General features: G+C 36.1%; 1 protein-coding gene across 1 annotated transcript; it reads left to right on the top strand.

The window, feature by feature from the left end:
- Window positions 1-6,907: 6,907 nt before the first annotated feature.
- On the top strand, window positions 6,908-22,552 carry LOC117341929 (monocarboxylate transporter 13-like). The gene is made up of 5 exons (XM_033903796.1): window positions 6,908-7,036; window positions 11,067-11,285; window positions 14,424-14,567; window positions 18,191-18,988; window positions 19,224-22,552. Exons 2-5 carry the CDS (start codon window positions 11,099-11,101, stop codon window positions 19,538-19,540), a joined length of 1,446 nt encoding a protein of 481 aa, XP_033759687.1. The 5' UTR covers window positions 6,908-7,036; window positions 11,067-11,098; the 3' UTR covers window positions 19,541-22,552.
- Window positions 22,553-23,613: the final 1,061 nt, after the last annotated feature.

Raw genomic sequence — 23,613 nt, 5'->3', positions numbered from 1 at the left:
TGGGCTACCAGGGAGAAAAGAACATGTCAAATAAAGGCATGGATCGTAGCAGTGGGGCTACCAGGGAGTAGAGAAAACGTCAAATATAGGCATGAATCGTAGCAGTGGGGCTACCAGGGAGTAGAAAACTCGTCAAATATAGGCATGGATTGTAGCAGTGGGACTACCAGGGAAAAGATAACTCGTCAAATATAGGCATTGATCGTGGCAGTGGGGCTACCAGGGAGAAGAGAACACGTCAAATATAGGCATGGATCGTGGCAGTTGGGCTACCAGGGAGTAGAAAACACGTCAAATATAGGCATGGATCGTGGCAGTGGGGCTACCAGGGAGAAGAAAACACGTCAAATATAGGCATAGATCGTAGCAGTGGGGCTACCAGGGAGAAGAAAACACGTCAAATATAGGCATGGATCGTGGCAGTGGGGCTACCAGGGAGAAGAAAACTCGTCAAATATAGGCATGGATCGTGGCAGTGGGCTACCAGGGAGTAGAAAACTCGTCAAATATAGGCATGGATCGTGGCAGTGGGCTACCAGGGAGTAGAAAACTCGTCAAATATAGGCATGGATCGTAGCAGTGGGGCTACCAGGGAGTAGAAAACTCGTCAAATATAGGCATGGATCGTGGCAGTGGGGCTACCAGGGAGAAGAGAACACGTCAAATATAGGCATGGATCGTAGCAGTGGGGCTACCAGGGAGTAGAAAACTCGTCAAATATAGGCATGGATCGTGGCAGTGGGGCTACCAGGGAGAAGATAACACGTCAAATATAGGCATGGATCGTGGCAGTGGGTCTACCAGGGAGAAGATAACACGTCAAATATAGGCATGGATCGTGGCAGTGGGTCTACCAGGGAGAAGATAACACGTCAAATATAGGCATGGATCGTAGCAGTGAGGCTACCAGGGAGAAGAGAATACGTCAAATATAGGCATGGATCGTAGCAGTGGGGCTATCAGGGAGTAGAAAACACGTCAAATATAGGCAGCGATTGTAGCAGTGGGGCTACCAGGAAGCAGAGAACAACTCAAATATAGGCATGGATCGTGACAGTGAGGCTACAAGGGAGTAGAGAACACGTCAAATATAGGCATGGATCGTAGCAGTGGGGCTACCAGGGAGAAGAAAACTCGTCAAATATAGGCATGGATCGTAGCAGTGGGGCTACCAGGGAGAAGAGAAAACGTCAAATATAGGCATGGATCGTCGCAGTGGGGCTACCAGGGAGTAGAAAACTCGTCAAATATAGGCATAGATCGTAGCAGTTGGGCTACCAGAGAGAAGAGAAAACGTCAAATATAGGCATGGATCGTAGCAGTGAGGCTACAAGGGAGAAGAGAACACGTCAAATATAGGCATGGATCGTGGCAGTGGGGCTACCAGGGGGAGAGAACACGTCAAGTATAGGCATGGATCGTGGCAGTGGGGCTACCAGGGGGAGAGAACACGTCAAATATAGGCCTGGATCGTGGCAGAGGGGCTACCAGGGGGAGAGAACACGTCAAGTATAGGCATGGATCGTGGCAGTGGGGCTACCAGGGGGAGAGAACACGTCAAGTATAGGCATGGATCGTGGCAGAGGGGCTACCAGGGAGAAGATAACTCGGTAAGTATGAATGTCTGTCGTGATTATGGCTACCAGGCCCTTGTCTATGAATTATTACAATGGCACGCTATCACCGTTGGTAGGGATAGTAAGGATGTTACTGTATTTAATGGAAACAAGTCTCAACGAGGATATTTTCCAACGTGGTAGCTAAGTTGTTCCTGTTAGTCTCGTTTAAAGTAATGATTTGGTGTTCTTGATTTCAGGAAATTAGTTGAGATAAATCCGATCAATATGGATGATGGATAAAAAATTACAAGTATTTAGGTCGACCTTAGTCTATAATTGTTATAACATGCCACTGGTATCGGTTTTTTTTGCTAACCCCTTATGGCACGGGAAGGATGTCATAATTAAATATTTTTCCTTAGGCAAAAATAAAATATTGCCTAGGCAAAATTATTTCTGCCTAGGCAAACATCGAATATCGCTTAGGCAAAAATATTTCAGCCTAGGCAATATTCGATTGATGCCTAGGCAAAAATCGAATTTTGCCTAGGCTGAAATATTTTTGCCTAAGCGATATTCGATTTTTGCCTAGGCAAAATTCGATTTCTGCCCAGGCAAAAATATTTAATTATGACATCCTTCCCGCGCCATAACCCCTGGGATATGTCGAGAAAATGTCGATAGTAGCGATAGTTTACATTACCCTGACCAATCACTAGGCTGATACTTGTGCTTTATACACATTAGCTACAATTAAGCGTCCTGTATGGCCTCCTATCATTACATCAAAAATAATACAGATATTAACGAATCAGTTGGTCTTTGACACCAGTCGACGCGTAACATCCAATTTTGTACTTGTGGAAGATAATAATTAGGTCAGTTTCTAATGTGATAAAGATCGTCGGCTATAGAAAAATGTTAATTTGTATGCACCGCGGGTTCTCTAGTCTCGCATTCCCCAGACTCTCGTCCTCGCTCGAGATTGTCTCAGTTGGTAGGCCATCCGTGTTTCAAGTATCGTTACAAATAGGTATTTTCTTCTACCTGATTATGTGAGGCAAGTAATCGATTCCTCAATAGTAGGACCCTGACGTGATCTGGTTATATTTATTGACGAGATTTAATCAGCAAGTCCTACGTACATTGCTCCTATGATGGAAATCACACCAGGATATTTTAAAACGGACATTCTTGTCGTGAATACGGCCTTAGAAAATATTCTTTTCACTCTACTATTTTTTTTTTGGAAATGATAAATATCGAGCGATCAAGCTATAGTGAAACCACTTTAGGGATACAGAACTATACCGGACAAAGTCTGTAAATAAAAGCTGCCATTTATGTCGAGCCATGTTGATACAATGGTTCATTTTTTTTTTTATTTATTTCATGAGGTATACATATTATTACAATATCCTAAATGATTTTTTTTTAAGATCCTGTCTCACCCGTCTCTACATATAAAGACACCTCAAGGAAATAGAGAAAAGTGTCGTAGTTATTAACTTTTAAATAGAAGTTAATAGACATGTGGTGTCATTACAACACAGTTTCAGATATCTTGTACATATCTTGTGAAATATCTTATTTCTTTAATGATACACAGTGTGTCATTGGTATATATACATTATATCGTATTGAAATGAGTTAGGCTATAGTTTTCAATGAAAACTTTGTTGCGATTTTTATTAATGTACATTAACCATGTTCCTATGATAACCTGTATATTTGATAAGGATTCTAAACTTAGCAGGAGAGCTCCTAAAAGGCTATGAAACGAGGACAATATCTAAGCTTGACATAATGCAAGCTTGTAAGTTCAGCTACATACTAGCCGCCGAGCGACAACTGGTCCTATATCAGCATGATGCTAACTTTGTCATGTTAAACAGCTGTACCACATGCTGCACACATTTTATTTGTTAAACATTCCACTGTTTGTAGAAAATTTACACGTCATTTCCAGTTGTGAAATAAGCTAGAAAACAAACTTTTCCGAAACGACAGCTTGGAAACAACAGGTAATGCTAGGTTAGACTTCTCACCTCTAAGAAAATCCTAATTGAACGTCAATATACATATTAAATATTTGTGTCATTCGTTTCTCTCGTTCACCACAGTTGTTACGAACAAGTCTACCTCAATACAATGCCATGTATTTTTGGGAATATATACTATAAAATGTTGGATGATTCATAACATGTTTTGTAATCATAATTAAGTAATGATAATGTGGCAGCATTGATAATTTCTTGATATCGATATTTGGTTGAAAAAGAAAAGAAAATAGAATGATTTGTGGGTGTTTAGCTATTGATGTTTTCCACTTTTGTGCAATTTAGATTTTTTTCAGTTTGACGGCATTACAAAAATGGAATAACTGCAGTGATTTTAAATGTGTCTTTATTTACATTTTAGGAATGATGTTATAGATGTTATATGTGGCATAAGGTAAATAAAAAAGATGCCGTAGAAACCCTTTTGCAATACCCGGACTCCAGGTCCACTTGCTTGGAGTCGGACGACTGGTGACAGCTGCTTCTTAACTGAACCACATCACTAAGTGAGGTTCGTAAACTTAAAATGCCTTTTACTAGAGATAATGTTCCTTTGATGTTATGTAGATATTGAATATTTTTTGTTTTCATTTTGAAAGACAATAATTTACTTTAGTAAGCTTTGGTATTATCCTAATTATTACTAAATTGTGCCCTCGTACATCTCCATCAATGATCATAATTATTAAACTGTTTACACACGATTGGTCGACAGTTCTACGCTCTCGTCGTTAATTAACACTTAATAGACTTGGCACTTTTGATGCAATTAATCTGATAACGGGCATGTTCACTCTACGGGAATGAATCACTATCATCTATCACAAAAGTTAAAGCTTCCGTATATTACAACATAAAAACTCACACATTTCTGATCTCATGTCGATATCTGTCATACTATTAGTTGTCGTTTAATTCAAAGAATTTCGATCTTTTAGTTCATATATCATGGGGTTATATATGGATTCACCCCGAAGTTTCATATTACAAAAGACTTTGGTTGTATAGTCCAAATGAATATCAAACCGCTTTATGTTTTAGACTGGTTTATGATGGTTGCTAGCAAACGCAAGCTATTACAAAGACAAATACCTTAATTTCCTTAACTCGCTGTGATCATATTACAAAAATGGAGTTAAATGATTCGCTATATTTTCCTAATATGATGCGTTATATGGTCTGCTGACTGACACATGTGTCATCTTATGGACGACATGGTCAGCTTCAGTGACGTATAGTTATTTTGTACAAATTCAAACAGACTAACGAAATAACGTTGTTATACATAAACAAACTTGGTGGTGAACTAAATAACAATAGAAATATAAACTCACGTGATTGGTGGAAAATTGCAAAACAATTTTTCAAACCAACTTCTGATTGTCAATAACCACCAATTCTTCCTGATAATATGAAGCTTTGTTCTGCCAATGAAAAAGCTGAAGCCTTTAACAACTTCTTCTGTAATCATGCAGTTGTAGATGATCATTGGCATTTACATATTGATAACGTACTTGCAAAAGCACGGAAAAGAATAGTTATTCTTAGAGCACTGAAATTCAAATTGGATCGAAAATATCTTGAAACTATTTGACCAATTTTGGAATATGCTGATATTGTTTGGGGGAACTATAATTTCCAGCAAACGTGTATAAGGTACAACCTGAAGCAGCGCGTATTGTGATAGGTGCAACAAAGTCTGCATCTTCACAGTTCTTGGCAAATGAAACAAAATGGCATCTTCTCTCATGCTGACGATATGATACTAATATAGAATGCAGACAATGTATGATATTGTCTATGAACTATCACCTTCATATCTGCAAAATCTTATGCCGTAAGTGACTGTTTACACTCAATGTTATAATTTAAGATCAAACTTGGATATGCATCCCCACACAGTAGAACTTGTATTTACCCGTCTTCCTTCTTTCCAACAGCCATCCGCGAGTGAAGTTGCTACCAGAGCACATTAGAGGAATAATCCAGCAAAGTCTTTCTTTCTATCCAATCTTTATAGAAACAAATTCAACATCCCAATATTTTATTTCGGCCAACGGCCAGGACATCAGGACATTATAACATGATGACCCAAACTTGTCAGATGATGAAACAATGATATTTTTAACCATGTTCAAAATTTTATTATTAGAACAGTCAGATTTTAAGCTATAATGTCATTCATATCAAATTCCTCATCTCTCTCTATATTGTAAATATTTTGGTAATTAATACTGTTTGAACCAACATACTAACCAGTACAGCCGTATAGTCTATCTTATACCTTTGCAAATAAATTGATCCGAAATAATCTGCCACAAAGGAATGTATTTGATTTTGATTTTGTGTACTATAATGATAGGCATTTCATTCGTATAATTTCACTCTTTTGTCAACTATTTCCATTTTATTTATTTACACATTACATATTACTATGGAATTTAATAACATATATAAAGGATTGATATTGGCACTTACATTAGAACATGTAGCTGTGATCTCGTCGTTTGCATTCTATTGTACATTGCACAATGGTGTTATGCAATGGTAGATTTATCACACGGAACCAAGTAGAGGAGGGTAAGGTGAAGAATGTCCGTGTGTGATCACATAGTAAAGGAGAGGTATATGGGGCGCAGTGACACCAACAATACAGCCCTCAAACCCACACAGACCACACATACACGACTGCAGTTTTATGTAAGATGTATTTGTCATTGGTCAGTAAGTGAGTTCCGGTATATTTTCAAAATCATTATAAGTCCCTGTTTCCAAAAGTTGTACGAATTTCGCCATACTAGGTTTTTTTATTATGATAATACGTTTTAATGAATTTTTGTTTACATCTATATAATGGCTGAATTTTATAATAAAATGTTATTTATCGCAATTTATTCTTATATTCCGATTTCGCTAGTCTTTATGAGCCAATAGGATTTGTTTTAAGGTGGACAATTGCTTAATTTTCCACTGTTAGCGACGCCTTGTGATTTAAATATTATCATGAAATTATAATAGATCGCGAAATACGATACTAAATATCTATATACATCTGGGTATTTTTCCAATGTGACGAGGTGTCAATCATCGACAATTAAATCAACAGAGGAGTAATATAAATTCCAGACGTTCATTAAGTGCATTTTAGATACAATCAACAGTAACTCTTCTGTCTTGAAATTGTTTAAACCTTGTCTATATCAACACCACAACTGGTGTAATTTTCCATACACACCGTCAATGATGCGAATGAATTAATAATAGCTGTGTTTTTGTTTCTCCGCGCATGCCTGATGAAAAGACGCACGCACGTGATTTACTTCAGAGCGTAGGCCATCGATGGCGGAAAGGGGTAAGGACCAAAGAAGCCTGTTCATATTAACTGACTGGAGGGGATCGAAAGCTGGATATCATAAGGTACTCCCTTCACTTTGTTTCAATGCCTACTACTTCATGTGTACAATACAAACTGTAGGTCGATTTATATAATCCCCTCTACTGGTGCCTGTAGAAAGAATTAACCAGCTGATCGCTAACCAGAGAGTTATACATAGAAACACACGTACTACAGTCGTGTATGTGTAGAGTAGGATACAGGATGTTTATTGATTTATTTACATACTGTTAGTTATTTTGATATTCCTACGATTGGTAGCTACGCACATTAGTTGGTTGGTTTACCGTACAGTACACTTATAATTAAATGTCTTTGTGTAAACTGACCAGCTTAACCAAGAAAGTCAGAAGTGTATTCCTCTTTTGTGAAATATATTGTATTCATATTCTGTATATTTTCTAACGTGCACTATATGGACTAGAAACGTAGGCCGGCTTGGCAGCAGGACGTATTCCTATATACGCATTAAATGTACCTATTTTAAACACACTTCGTTTATTGTGTCTGTGTGTAAACATAAAGGAAACACAAAACCGTCTGCTAGCTGGTGTACGTTGTACCTCTTACACATGGGTTTATAGCTACATTTATTGAGAATCGTCTTTTAAAAAGACTATATTTAAACCAGACCAAGTAATCGTGTTGTAAGGATACGTTGGGTTATAAAAGAATTTGTATTCCTTTCATGGACTAGTGAACATTCTTAAAAGTAGTATAGAAATTACTTATTTTCAGCCACATTAGCTCATGTCCTGTTGAAAAGCTTTCATATGAATGTTCCTTTAAAATGACTAGGACTGGATATCTGATTTAGAATTCTTTTTTTTTTTCACGTCAAACATGCGTGTCTGGCTATTTGGTCTAAGGTTATATTACGAAATTCATTCAATAACAATTATTTCATCATTCTAACCTTACAATTCTTTTTTGTAGAGGTGAGTCGCATTACAAAGTACATATAAAATACCATGAGTAGAGCTAATAATAAAGTATAAACAAAACGAAACAAGGAAGTTAATCAATTAGAAGGATCTTTTATCTTCTTGTTGTTAATCATCAGGGCCAAGTTGTTCACAGATTGATCAGCTTAATCACTTGATTGATCAATCTCATTTATCCTTCACTTCTAAACCTGAGTGTGTGTGTTCCTTGAAATTTGCAAGTAAGAGACTGACGAGTGCTATATTTTCATAACATTTTGTCAAGTTATTTGAACATAAATTATTTTATCAGGACTTTAAGATTGTTTTGAAATTGTGATTAACCTTATACATTTTTGAAGGGCCCAGACTGATGATTTACTGTTGTAGTTACTCAAACTGATGCCTGTACTTGAGTGCTTATAAACGACTAAGTTTGTCAGTCGAATACTATCTCTTTATGTCTCGTCCATGTGTCACCATCAGATGTTACCAGCTATAAAATGACCTTTTTATAAATATTAACTTTGCTCCTCCTTTGTATCTTAATCTTTTAACTATGCAAAGCGATATATGACAGGTATTTTAGATTAATGTCTGATCTAGAGCTGACACTGACGGTCCAGTCCCGGATATAATCTGAACATGTGGGCGAGATATCTCTTTCTCTCTCTCTCTACGTAAACTTTTAGTGACACGTGAATGCTTGCGCCCGGAACCAATACACGTGTACAGTTTACAACAACACGGGTTTAACACATAGTTTTAAATTGCTTTTACATACGGTTCATAGGCAAAATGATTGAGCATGAATCATCAGGTTGAAGTGGTTAAATGAGTTTTGTACTACATTTATATACACTGTAATTATAAGAAAATTGTATCAAAGTCCGGGAGTATTATATTAGACAAGTAAAATGGTTCAGTTTGAAGTCGTATTATTTGTGTTACTCCATGGTATAAGTAGTTTGTATTACACTGTTTCTAATTGAAGACGTAGTTTCTGGTTTTCACTAGTGTATGTAGTTTTTTTAGATCAAAATAATGTCAAAATAATTAAAATGAAAATTGAATGAATAGTTAAACAAACAATTGAACGGAAAGGTTAACATTTGAATGAGTACTTAAACAATTGAATGAATAGTTAAACGTTAAAGTGAAAATAGAAGTTTTATCAGTTTGATAAATTTCTATATTTCACTGGCAAAATGCAATAAAAAGTTTTCTTTTAAGAATTTATTATTTAAAATCATTACTGCTGCTTTTGTTTTACTAGCTAATGTCTTTCTGTTTTTCCGCTTGTGTTACAATACGCCATGACAATTATGTTAGTTAAGTGACAGAGTAACATATCTTGTGATTATTAAACAATGATGTTATGTTTAACGACTGACAGCAAAGTTTAGCTTGTTTACTTTCAGAAATCAGAATTAGAAAGGAAATGATTTTTTGCATGCAAATCATCATACCAAATACAAATTACGATAGATAAGTGACCACTGAGATACAGATTAGGTACAGTCACATTGACATTACCATATGGCCGTATTAATACTTGAGGACAAATAAACATGTTATAAATAAATTATTGGAAATATTGCGAAATTGCTGCATTGATGACAGTTTTTTGCACTCACAAAAGTTTAAAAGATGAAGATCCACGAACACTATAATCATGTCCTCTATATTCTTTACAACTTTTGTGTTACCGAAGAGTAAGTTTGGCTATGACGATATCACCGTATATGTACGTTACATTCCGCAACAGATTACATCATAAATTGCAATCCGATTTAAAATTATTACTTTTAATAGAAACAAGTAGGAATTGGTATCTGGTACGAACATGACACAGGAACATGTATCACTAGCACTCTCATTTCAATTGAAATGCCGAGTAAATACCGTTGTGCTAAATAGAGGTCAAACGATCAATGGGGGATACCACATGAAACTGACGTTAGACATGTTGTGATAGTTACCTAGTGGTATGTGTACGTACCAAATAGAACCAACATCCCAATAACAAAGTGACCTTTATTCCATGTTATTTCCCAGTAAGAAATTGCTGAGAAAAATATGTTTAATGAAGCTTAACTTAATTGATTGTGGAACGACCAGACCGGATAGATATGAAATGTTAATAAACGCTCGCCTGAGAGCACAACGAGTGTTTTATTTCTATTGTTGTCACATGTGACAGATATTAGTCACGGTCAATGTCGGATTGCATGTAGGTACAATACAGTACAGGGTCAGATATTCCGGCTGAGTATGGGATAGTACAGGGTCAGGGATTCCGGCTGAGTATGGGATAGTACAGGGTCAGAGATGCCGGCTGAGTATGGGATAGTACAGGGTAAGAGATGCCGGTTGAGTATGGGATAGTACAGGGTCAGGGATTCCGGCTGAGTATGGGATAGTACAGGGTAAGAGATGCCGGCTGAGTATGGGATAGTACAGGGTAAGAGATGCCGGCTGAGTATGGGATAGTACAGGGTAAGAGATGCCGGCTGAGTATGGGATAGTACAGGGTAAGAGATGCCGGCTGAGTATGGGATAGTACAGGGTAAGAGATTCCGGCTGAGTATGGGATAGTACAGGGTAAGAGATTCCGGCTGAGTATGGGATAGTACAGGGTAAGAGATTCCGGCTGAGTATGGGATAGTACAGGGTCAGAGATTCCGGCTGAGTATGGGATATTACAGGGTCAGGGATTGCGGCTGAGTATGGGATAGTTTAGGATCAGGGATTCCGGCTGAGTATGGGATAGTTTAGGGTCGGAGATTCCGGCTGAGTATGGGATAGTACAGGGTCAGAGATTCCGGCTGAGTATGGGATAGTACAGGGTCAGAGATTCCGGTTGAGTATGGGATAGTTTAGGATCAGGGATTCCGGCTGAGTATGTTCTTTTATAGGTAAACATATTTTTAAAATCACTAATGTTTGTGATCATGACTTGCCTATAGTCAGAGCTCTACCGACTGTTTTCTCGACTTGCCTATAGTCAGAGCTCTACCGACCGTTTTCGCGACTTACCGTGAGTAAGAACTATCCCTTTACACATACAGTAAATATTTTTAATAAATTAAAACAATTGTGATTTTATATAATTGAAACAATTTTTCAGATGAAAATACGTTAGAGACAACCAAAGCAAAAATGGAGAAACCGGATGGATCTTGGGCTTGGGTTGTTGTTGTAGCTGCATCGTGTATCCGAATCATCGTGTATGGCAACTCGTACACTTCCGGAATCGTGTACTACGTCATACTTGATGTGTTTGAGAAGAGTAGGGCTGAGACGTCATGGATTGCGTCAGTGATCACAGCAGCTACGTTTGCAACATGTGAGTATGATTAATATCTGCAAAGGCAAAGAGGGCGGGATGATTTAAAAACTCAACTGAAGTACAATATAATTTTACGCAAAGCCCTCAAGAGAACGTAGCAGTTGGGTTAAATGTGTATTTATCATTAAAATAATGAAGTTTTTATCAAATGGGGTTGGGGGGAGGGGGGGGGGGGGGGGGGGGTCAAGACAGCGCTGGTACGCGCTTCATGACGTTGCTCACAATAAAGTAACGTAATCCATTATTTTACATTGAGTAACGGTCGTAAATGATGACGACATAAGTTCCCAAGGAGAATTGTAGATGGCACGATGGAAACTTTCATAAAAATTTACATTTGCCTGCATGTATGTGAGAAAAATTAATCAAGCAAGGGTCTGTTCTGCGAACAGGAATATCTCAACCCTCATGCAAGTGTTTGGCTGACCAGCACTCGCCAAGCATCGTGCTGACAAGCCAAATTCTTACACTCGGGTTGAGAAATCCTTGTAATCCCCAATGCAGTAAACGATCACAAAATCAACATGTTGACGTGGCACGTTAAACAAAATCACACGTTATATTTGTGTCAGTTTTCATATTTAAATATGGAATGTATTTCATATATATATAATGTACAAGTGCTGCAAAGATAGTATCAATAATCATGTTTGTGAATCTGCCGTTTTTACTCCTCTACTCTGTTTATGTGACCTTTGTTGCCCCACGTGGGCCGAAATTCGGCAATAGATAAATTAAACATGTACATTGTATTAGAAAGTTTGCCGGGATTGCTGTAGTGTATCTCGTATGGCCAGTTACCTTGGATGGTAGGCAGAAAACTAAAAAATAATGGAGCGTCATAACGATGCAGTAGATATGTTTTAAGACATTCATACATGTCAACTTTTGTTGAAATTTTTAATCAACGTTGCCTTATTGTTGATTTTGATGTAAGTGTTTTTTAATCTCCCACGTATGAGACTTCGAATGCTGTCATATCAGGTGTAATCTTTTAAATCGGAGGTCTAGATGAATTTCGGAGACTTTTCTATCTATCAGATTGCTTTTCGATAGTTCAATCAAGTTGCGCTCTCTATGATTTTTTCTTGTTATAAATATGTTGGTTTGCCCGCATTTCACTATTACAATGTGTAAAATAAACATCAGTTAGGACTTAAAAATATGTAAATTGAGATATATGTTCTTCAATACATATTTTTAAATAAAACTGTAATTCTAATTCAAAATCGATAAAGCGAGTTCGAGAAAGGCACAAAACCATATTCATTACTAATATCCTGATAATATACATTGATTAATAAAGAAAACTCTGTTAGGGGTATTTTAAGGCGAACAATGGAATATATGGATATCGATACTTTTGAACTATTATATATAGCATTAGTTAGACCCCGTAGAGAGTATGCAAATGTGGTCCCCCAAGCTAGAAAAGCATGTTAATGCTAGCGATAGAAATTAGGATTACCTGTACTGCATTATAGAAGATCACGTGGTGATATGAAAGGTTTACAAAATTATTTCTGGTTGATATGACATATTCAGAATTAATGAAAGTTCAAACACAGAAGATCATAATCTTGGAGTATGTAAAGAACATTTACGGATTAATGTCAAAAATATTCCTTCACACTGAGAATTGATAATATGTGGAATAACTCCCATCAAATGTCATGAACTGAGTTATAGTTTAACAATTACAATATGAAGCGGGTGGACTCTGGAAATGCCAAGCACACAAATATTGTTTTTAATTAATAAGTTGTTAATTAAATTATGATTATTTTTATTGTATTATGCCAGACTGTCACAAGTATGTAAATCCTATACATATGTTATCGTTATATATGAACAAGGAGAGTAAGATTCGATGTTTCATCGAAGAATTCGGCAATATCTATCTAGGTCAAATTCAAGATTATTGCATTCTGAAGATGGGAACACGTGTGATGGCAATAGGCGGGACCACCAGGCATATTATGAATATCGAATACGTATAACTTCATAATGCAGAAATCATGAATCATGGTTATTACCTTCTGAAGTTCCCATAGTATATTCTGTTAACAGTGGACAAATACAATAACATATCATGTAGTGTAAATGTTCTGGTGTCATACATGTAAAGTTTATATTAGTGTTATATTTAGATCTACAGTATCATACATGTGAAGTTCAGATTAATGTTACGTTATATTTAGACCTACAGTATTATACATTTGACGCCAAGGGAAAACGATACACATTCTACAGGTTATTGGACAACATCCAAAAATTGTCTTCGACTTTAATTCGCCTTTCTTTATATGTATTAATAATATCTGTAAAGCGACCTATGTACTCGAAGGAGAATTGCTCTCATATGCTAGACATTCATTAATGTAGAGCACATATGCTCAACGTACATTATTGTAATTATATGATGTCCATACTTACATTTCTAAAGACGCTGTTTTCGACCTATTGCTGAATATGTACAATATAGAATATCGCACGAGAGCTGTTACTATACAATTTACAATTTAGAGTATTAAGACTATCTCACAAGGCCTGTTATACTATATCGCACGAATATTTAGTACCATTACTATAATATTGTCCTGACACTCATAGTTAAACGTGTGCGCTGTTAGCGCAGCCTATTGATGTTTGTAAGAATACGGTTCTTGTGTCAATTGTACCTAAGGGCTCTGCATGTGCGTCTGATTTATTTTGCTTATTATATCTGACTCATTATTTGATTTACGATAATTCTTCATCGCCAAACTCAAGTCACAGAGTTGCGGGGAAGGACTATGCATACGGTATATCTTTACGTGTCGCAAGAGAGTCACTGATTGTCTCTCCGATTCCATTCGGGATCGATGGTTATCCTCCTCCTGGTCTCCCGTTAAAGAACACCGAAAAGATATTGGCCTGCTGCGCCCATTGACACACCACGTCGGATCTTTATCCTCCCTTTTCCTGTCTGATCCTTCTTTCTGATGTTTTGTGTGTTTTTGGATACCCTTATTACAAGGATGTACTACACATAACAGAAATAAATAGCAACCTCTGTTTATAAAACTATGGTCGTTGTGTGATTCACATTGCTAGAAAGATTGCTAATTTATCCCGTTTCCTCTTTCACTTTAGGTCCTATATCCGGCATGCTGGTGAATCGGTTTGGTATGCGGAAGGTGGCACTTCTTGGGGGCATCGTGGCGTCTTCTGGTCTCATGGCAAGTTCCTTTGCCAAAAGCCTACCAATCATGACCATGTGTTACGGCGTCGTTACAGGTAATGAACAATCAACGGTACTTGTTACCTGTAGCGAAGAATGGTTGGAGGCGAATACATGAGATATGTATTCAAACTAAGTGATTTTTACTTTCAGTCCTGATTAATGAATTCCCCATATTAATAAGATTATACCTGGTTTCCTTTACAGCAGAATTATAGGCGACAACAAGCCTCGTCCTGGAGTTGATGCCAGTCAATAGTAGGTTGGCCCCAGTCAAAACCAGTGGATAGACTAGATCAGTGATGGTAATGTATCATTAAACACCCAGCGATATCCTGCTCAAGTCATTTATCACATATTATTCAACGCGCATTTTGTAAATATAATCCAAGTAAACACTTTATATCAATGATAAATGGAAAACAGAAATACACAGCTTCTAGGATGTATTGTTTTTCTGCTTCCTCAGGAAAGATCTGCATCAAATGTACTCGTGCAGATAGCCTTCAACCTAAAATCAAACGTCTGATCGCTGTGCTGCAATATTTTGAATTGCATTCAGTCAGTGTAATACCCAAAGGTTACAAAATATTTCGTTCCATCATCCAGATTCGTATCCCAATCACCTGTCAAAATGTTATCCAGCAAGATGCCTATAATCATACCATGGTGTCACACATATAATATGTAGCAAATGATTTTGTATATCAAACATAGATATTTTTGCAGATAAATGCCTATTTTTCAGATACAGTATATGCCTGACTATTTTTCCAGATATACCCGACCACATCTTCTAGAACATAGATTAAATACCAAAGCTTTATTATCTGCGAGAATATGTCCAACTGATATCCAAGATTATTATTATAGAGACATTATTTAAATTTTGTTTTACATTATACAAATATATCATAGATGTCTGTACAATAGTCTAGAATATTTCAAACGGGGTATATCGAGGGTCAAATATTCTTGACTATTGCACAGAAACCCATGATATACTTGTTTTATTATATAATCACTAAAACACACTTAGAATCACCTAAATCTCGACGTTTCTGTAGGCCTAGAAGTCGACTGGCAGTATTGACAACTGAGTGACTTAGACGCTTGGAAGGGTAGGACGACATTTCGAAACGTCACAGGTGTTCAATAGTTTGCACGTGAACGCATTCCTAAAGCGTCACAGATGTTCAATAGTTCGCACGTGACCATGCAATAGTCATTTTAGCCGTGCAATAAATCAAAATATACCTTATGTTTATAGTCAGGGAAAATCAAACGCATTATGTAATACAATCAAATATTGTAGAGGATAGGGGAAATGGGCTATGTAGAACTTCATGTATTCCATGGCTGCATTTGGTACTGTTAAGATATCATCAGAACCTGACGGCAATCCGAAATGTTACAATGTCAGGATATACTGTCCCGTCAGAGAAATTCCAAATATATATATAGAAATTGTTGATAAACGAGCAAACCTGTTTGGAAGAGATACCGTGTATATCTACAAAGTAATAGGTTGTTTGATTGACATTTGTACTACACATCGCCGTACGAGATGGTAGAAAAGTCACAATTTGACTCTGGTTAATTTAAAACCGGAAAATCCAAAAGAAAATGAAGTAAACAGCAGGGTCAAGATTTCGCAGAATTTAGTGTAAATTTACGACACATTATGTCCATGTATAAATGCTAATTTGCTTTGTGTGTACGAGGGCTGATTGATAAGTTGTGAGCCTCATATTATGGATTTGAATTTTGCCGGACATATTGTATTATTTTTTCAACATTATCTCCTTCAGTATCTTAACACTGTGTTTAAGGGCCTCAATACCATTTTTATGTAACTCCTTTTTTCGGCTGTTCAGAAAGTCATCCACTGCATGTTAGGGTTAGGGTTAGGGTGCCTGAAACAGCTGTTTTCAGTTTGGGAAAACGATGAAAGTCTGATGGAGCGAGATCAAGTGAATAAGGCGGATGCGCAATCAATTTAAAGCCACAATCGTGAATGGCAGCCATGGCAATGACAGACTCTTTCACCCTAACCCTAACCGAAAACGCTTGTCTTTAGAGTGCTACCTCATTGATATAAGCTAATCAAATGAGACCAGTCCTTGGGTACACGGCCCTGTATAGTCAAAGATTAGTAGGACTTAAATAGAACATCCTTTACTTCCTCCTTCAATACAAGGCTCACAACATATGAATCAACCCTCGTATCTTTGATAATTAGTCGTCAAAAAGATTCATGAGCTTCATGTAGTTATCTACTAAGCTTTTGCCTTTGCGAGTATTCTATGTTGCTAAGTGATGTATTTCGTTTTGTTACCCAACTCTATATGAATTAATTAACCGGTCGAGAGTCAAAAGTGTGTCAAAAATTTGGAACATCTGATGTCTGCTGTAGGCCGGTTTGGAGATTTATTTTATAAATGGCCCGTATCTGATTAATTTTGGATATTCAGACAGTTGTTCCATGCCTTTATCGTTAGTCAACAGTTTGACTATTGACACATACGTTATTGAACAACTGTATAGTATATACAATGTCTAAATCAATGGTTGATTCTAATTAAGGTATCCCTCTACAGTAGCTGCATCATCATAAGTTGATTCATGCTCTGTTAATGGCATACCTAAATACTAGAAGTATGAAACAGTCACGTATTCATTGACTTTTTTTAATGTTTTGATTCGAACTGGATGATTTTATCTCGTGATTTCTGTTAAGGAAAACGCCGAAATACAGCACAGTATGGAGGAATCAAAGAGTCAATTATCAACAGAATATATAATATATATAATATATAGTTGTAAAATTTGTCAAGGGAATTAACCCATTATGTACCTGATAAATGTTAACGTCAATAATGATTTTGTAAGAGTTTTATCAGACGGGTGCTGTGAACTGATGGAACAGCATATGGTCTCTGTGTGTGATATCTTTGTTCCATAGTTCACATGTATTACAATAGGTGGATATACTTTCACACATCATTTTATTGTTTTATGACGTTATCTAGAAATGATTTTCTTTGTTCTTAGTATGATATCTACGTCATTTGGAAAATACGTTGATTTGTTCTTTTATAGCTGAAACTGATATCAACGACATCATTTAGGAAAAACATTTCTGTGTTCTTTTAGTGATATCTTCGACGTCAAATGGAAATTCATCTCTTTGTTCTTGGCGTGATATCTTCGACGTCAATTGGGAATGCATTCCTATTTTCTTAGAAAGATATCTACGACCTAAATTAAGAAGAACATTTCTTTGTTCTTTGTTTGGGATGAGAACTAAGATTACTCAATTGAGATACTTTTTCTTCTTTTATTTTATTTAGAAAAACGAATACATCAATAGCCGTGATTTGAACAAATTTAATCCAGATAATTATTTGATTTTAGAAATACCAAACTCCCTTATTTACTCTTTAACAGCAAGAACACTATTTTTCTGATTAATTTTTGAAGGAGAAGGTTAATGAGATGAATAACTCGCTGGAATGGCTGTTTGAATCACGGTTATTAGAATCCAATGTTTAACTTATGTCTCTTTCAATCGTTTTCATTCACGATTATTCGATTTCAGAAGCTGACAACGAGATCAATACGTAGGTAAATACGACTAATTGTCCGTCAGATATTATCTAAATCACTATCTTTACAGGAGTGGGATGCGGACTCACATTTATACCAGGTAGTGTTGCAGTCGCGAGATATTTCACAAAGCGGAGGAATATCGCAATGGGCGTGGCATCAGCAGGGGGAGGGATCGGATCATTTGCGTTTCCGCCAATCATCAACTACCTAAATGACGAATATGCTTGGCGGGGAATGTTTATGATTTTATCTGGAATCTCCCTGAATATGTGCGTGTTTGCGTTACTCTACCGACCTGTGACGGCACCTAACAACAATGATGACGAGGTATCCGACCAGGAGCAGCCAATCACAGAAAAGAAAGAATCACAAAGAAAGAAAAATGAATGGGCTTTTTTAAAACTAATCGATTTCTATATTCTCGGTTTAAACAACATATTGTTTCAATTGGGGGCAACAATAATATATGGACATTTAGGAGCGTGTGTTATTCGTCAGCTCAAATTTGACAAAGTATTCGCCTCTCTGTTATATTCTATCATTGGAATAACTATTATGATTTTCAAAATTTGCCAAGGATTTGTGATCCAAAATCCAAGATGGAAGATGTTACAGCCCTATCAGCAGTATATGTTGTGGTATACAGTAGGGGGCTTATCTGCCTTCATATTCCTGATTAAAGATTTAAACCATGCAGGACTCGTGGTGTTTGCCCTACTGTTTGGAGCCAGCTATGCCTCCTGTGGAGGTTCCCTTATACCCGCCATTCTTATAGAAATGTCAGGAGTTGATCAGTTCACCTTGGCATATGGAATCATTTTATTTGGACAAGCCATTGGAATGTTGTTTGGTCCCTTTATTGCAGGTATGTGCCCTAAAATACCTTTACATAAACTAAATGCAAAAGGTTTTATATCTTTAATTGAATTTAGTGTCTTTTTAGTATTTCTTTAAGAAAAAGGTAGGATTTTGTAATGTGCGATTTAGAAAGATTCAATGGTAGTGTGACTAGTACTTTCTCGATATTGCATGTACGTAATATGTAAGGTTTTTATTGTTGTTTTGGTGAGTTTATTTTCACAAATTGATTATCATTCCAGGTCTACTTTTTGATACGTTGAGGGCGTATGACGCCGCGTTCGTTTTGGCGGGAGTGTTGATGATACTCAGTGCCGGAATAATGATATTTCCCTGTCGGAACTACAAAGCAACAGACACAAAGACAGACGTCACTTTCGTTGTCGCATATGATCAGCAGTCAGATGATGTCGAGACTGCCATTAACGATGTTAATGAGGAAGGCGAATTGATTGGTGCAACCAATGGTCCAATGAAATCTACTCTTACACAACGAAATGGTGTGGTAGCTGAAATAGATAAGGCGGAGGTAGAGAATTTGATAGAATCTACATCATAGTTCAAAGATTCTTCCTGAAAGGATAAACTTCTTAATGAAGTTTGGAAATATCGAAACATTAGCAAAGTTACATGATTTTGTTTCATATCAATGCAACCTTAATATCATAGTTAAAATTAAACTATCTTTTTAGTATCTAAATTGTATCATGCTGTTTAACAGAATCCTCTACATTTGTCAATATCTTTATCATTATTTTGTATTCTGAGGATTATAATGCAGATATAGCATTTCAAACAATTATCAATTTTGAATGAAGTCGGCCATTTTTCATTGAAAAGTCCTTGATGTATTTGATATATATATTCATTGGCATTCAATGGAATAGGCTATTACGGAAAGTGTAATAATTAAAATGATATATTGTTGTTACCAAACTGTTGATGCTAACGTATGACTTTATAGATTAAGTGGATTCCTGGCTGTAGTGATAGTCGTTTATTCTAAATTACAAGTCGTTTATTCTAAATTACAAGATAAAATCTAATACACACTTTGAAATCAGTCTTGATGTAGCGGCTAAACCGCAAAGTAATTGCAGAGAAGTCTCAATGTTGATGCTATTGTATTTGGCTTATGGTTCTGTAATTTTGTAGTTCCCTTTTTGCATTCCAAGTACATTTGTACACGGGTTTAAGTAACAGTACTATCAGAATAATAACTTTATTGAGTAATCTATGCAGATAAAGAACAGAAGAATTACCAAGGTGATCATCTGTAAAGAAAATGCTAAAAGTGCTTTTACTTTATTTATTGTATTGTACTAGAAATTTACATTTAATATTTTTGTGTAACCATTATTCTGACTGGGCACATTGATATAATTCATGCAGAGTCTATTGACGGTTATTAATGCAAAGTCTATTGACTGTAAATAAGACCTAGTTTATGAAAGATTTCTTAATCAGTGTATATTTTTGTTCACAATTTATAATTTTTAATGTTGTTTTAAGATAAGGTAAATTACGGATAGACGATGTTTTTGATATATAATCACGATTTGCCGAATGTAAGTCATTGATGCTGATTTCTCTCTGACAAAATGACTATTATACGTTTCCTTAATTGAGGTACGCAGTGAAACTAATCCACTTGACTTATTATACAGGCAAAGGTTGTTATTTTTGATTTTTTTTGTGAGCTGAATTACATCGCAGAAAATGAACACACTGATATTGAAATTGATCAAAAACATTTTTTCAGAAACACTTTCCCTGTTTCAAAATTCGCGAAAAAAACGTTTACGGTATAGCAATGGAAAGGACGTTTGAAGTGCACCTGCTTGTTGTAATGATATAACATTGCACACAGTGTAAGACCCTTGACACATCCACCATGTATTGGCGTTTTTACACATTGATTCAGTCAGAACATATTTTATGTAGCCATTCATACATATTCTTCTTTAAAAGTCCTCAGTTTTATATACGTTCTGATAAGTTCACCATATGGACACATTGTTAATATATGTTGTAGTGGTGATATATATTGTAATCTACATCATTTATAAGACTCACGAGGGCTCTAAAGGACAATTTTACTAAGTATATTTGTAGTGGCAGCTGTTTTCATGAATGCAGTTAAGATATTGTTATGGAGAAACAATTTTTCTTTTGTTTCCATTTGATATTTAATTTGTGAAACTAACAAGGTATCTTTATTTCTCTCTTAATTAGACAAATCTCCTTAGAAGTCTGCTTTCTTTATGAAGTATGTCTTATCCTGACATTGTTAAGATAAAATATGCTTACGTTAAATTAGGGGCCTATGTCTTATGCTGTCTATCTTAAGAAAAAATCTGCTTTCGTTAAATTATGTCTTATCCTGTCTATCTTAAGATAAAATCTGCTTTCGTTATGAAGTATGTCTTAACCTGACTTTGTTATGATAAAATCTGCTTTCTTCATGAAGTATAACTTATTCTGACTAAAAAATAAAATCTGCTTTCTTCATGAAGTATAACTTATCCTGACTACGAAATAAAATGTTGTCTTTATGAAGTATACCATATAATTTAATTACGATAATTAGTACACTTATCTCTGACTCGGATTATTTGTTTTTATCCAGTTTTTCTATGAAATACTTGTTTGGTGTTCATTGTTGGCGCTATAACACCTGCACGTTTTTCTAATGCAATATTTCTTCACTGTCTTGCCATAGAGATCCCTCGTACATAAACTTCTTTATTTTATTTTCATGTATACAAATTCAACGGTATGTCCTAAATGTATGATTTAAGGACTGAGAGAACGGTGTTGCGCGATTACGTGTTCAATGCATGTCTTTCCGTTTTGATAGACCGAGCTAAGAATCGAGTGTTAAAGGGTCTCCATACCGATATGTTTTACGTTTGAACAGTCTCAATTCCTCATCTTACCACAAGTAAACAAAAGTAACGTAAACACCACATTTGCATACAAGTTCTGCTAATGTAAGTTGGTGGAGACACCTCTAATGAATCGATGAGGGTCGTGATTATTCCTGCAATAATCGCTCGTACTCTAAATCTTAACCAGGTATGAAGCCTGTTAGATGAAATTGAACTTGATAATCTGTCTGTATTCCATATGCTGTCTTATCATAATGTTAGCTCATATTGAGCGGACAGGATAGTTCTTTTCGAACTCTATATAATATATTTTACAAACATTTTTTTATATACGTTTACCTTACTGATATAACTATATCGATATAGATGTATATGTGTGTGTAAGAATGAGGTGATGTAGTAGTGAATGTAGTTTGCATGGGCGACAAAGATTGTTATTATTTCAGAAATTCGTTACTTCTGCTGATTAAAGTACAGACCTTGTATGAGTGGGTAAGGAAATACACATTTTAACTCACCTAAGGTGATGACTACTGAACTAATGCAATGGCGCATCATCCGTCGTGCTTGTGCGTTAATCTTTCTGTCGAGATATCGATTAAACCTGCTTGAAATGATTAGTTTAAGATCCTGACCAGATATTTGAATATTTGAGTGGAAAATAAAATTTGAAATTATCACCGTCTTTAAAATTTGTTTTGATTCTATAACTCGAATATAATTATTTATAGCAATAAGAATATGAATATTCCAGTGGCGTTTCTGAACAGCAGTTTCTGTGATAAGGTCCATCAAATGAAAGTTTTAAGTCGATTGGCTGAACCTCGCAATGGATTATGGATAACAGGCCGGTGACGTAAATCTATGTTAATGTCCTTATATAGCGATCGACTCGACCTGCTATAGTATGTTGTTGACTTGTTCAAGGCTGTATCCTGGGCTGAACTCTTTTCATTATGATCTTAATTCATAAACATGACAGCGCGATCTTGTTCAACGAATAAGCATTTTGTTGAAATCATAATGCAAATATGTAAAATCATTAGGACCTTTGGTTAATTTCGTCTAACTTCCTATTAAAAGCTAGGGTCAATAGGACAACGAAGAAATATGAAACAATACATGAACAAAATACAATATTAAAATTCAAAAAAAACACACCAAAAAACCCCAATAAAAACAGAAAAAAAAGATGATTACGTAGATTAGTTGAGCAGTTTCGGGGAACATTAATAAGATACTGCACATGTAATCTAGTACGCCAATAGAACGCCAAAACTCCCTAATTATTTCATTCCTTTTTGTACAAGTTTCGTCTTCTCCTTTTCTCAAATGCATTCTAGTTTTTATATAACTAACATGTAGCAAATGATACTGACTAAAATTGAAAGTACGCATGCTCAAACACACGCTCAAACACACGCCCAAACACATTTAGATAGTTGGGAAATTATCGATACGTGTAGTCGATGTAAGGGAGGGAACTGCCAAATGCACGATCGGCAGAGAAGTTCTGATGTCTTTGGGCATGGGAAGAAACTCGTGTTTATCTCCAGGGAAGGTAAATATCATAACATCGTTTTCTCATGGTCCAAGCATCCTGATCCACTAGACTTACCTCCCTTGACAGCAGTGATGGGGCCGAGAATGATGTGCCAGATGTAAGGTAAATGTGACAAGCCTTTTGTCGTTCAGTTGTAAGTAATATTTCCTTCTCCCTTTTCTAAATAACGCAGCGTAG

This window comes from Pecten maximus, chromosome 14, assembly GCF_902652985.1.
Source record: "Pecten maximus chromosome 14, xPecMax1.1, whole genome shotgun sequence".
In the NCBI taxonomy this organism is placed as follows: domain Eukaryota; kingdom Metazoa; phylum Mollusca; class Bivalvia; order Pectinida; family Pectinidae; genus Pecten; species Pecten maximus.
Note: the sequence above shows the minus strand (reverse complement) of the source record. Positions and strands in the feature narration are given on the sequence as shown.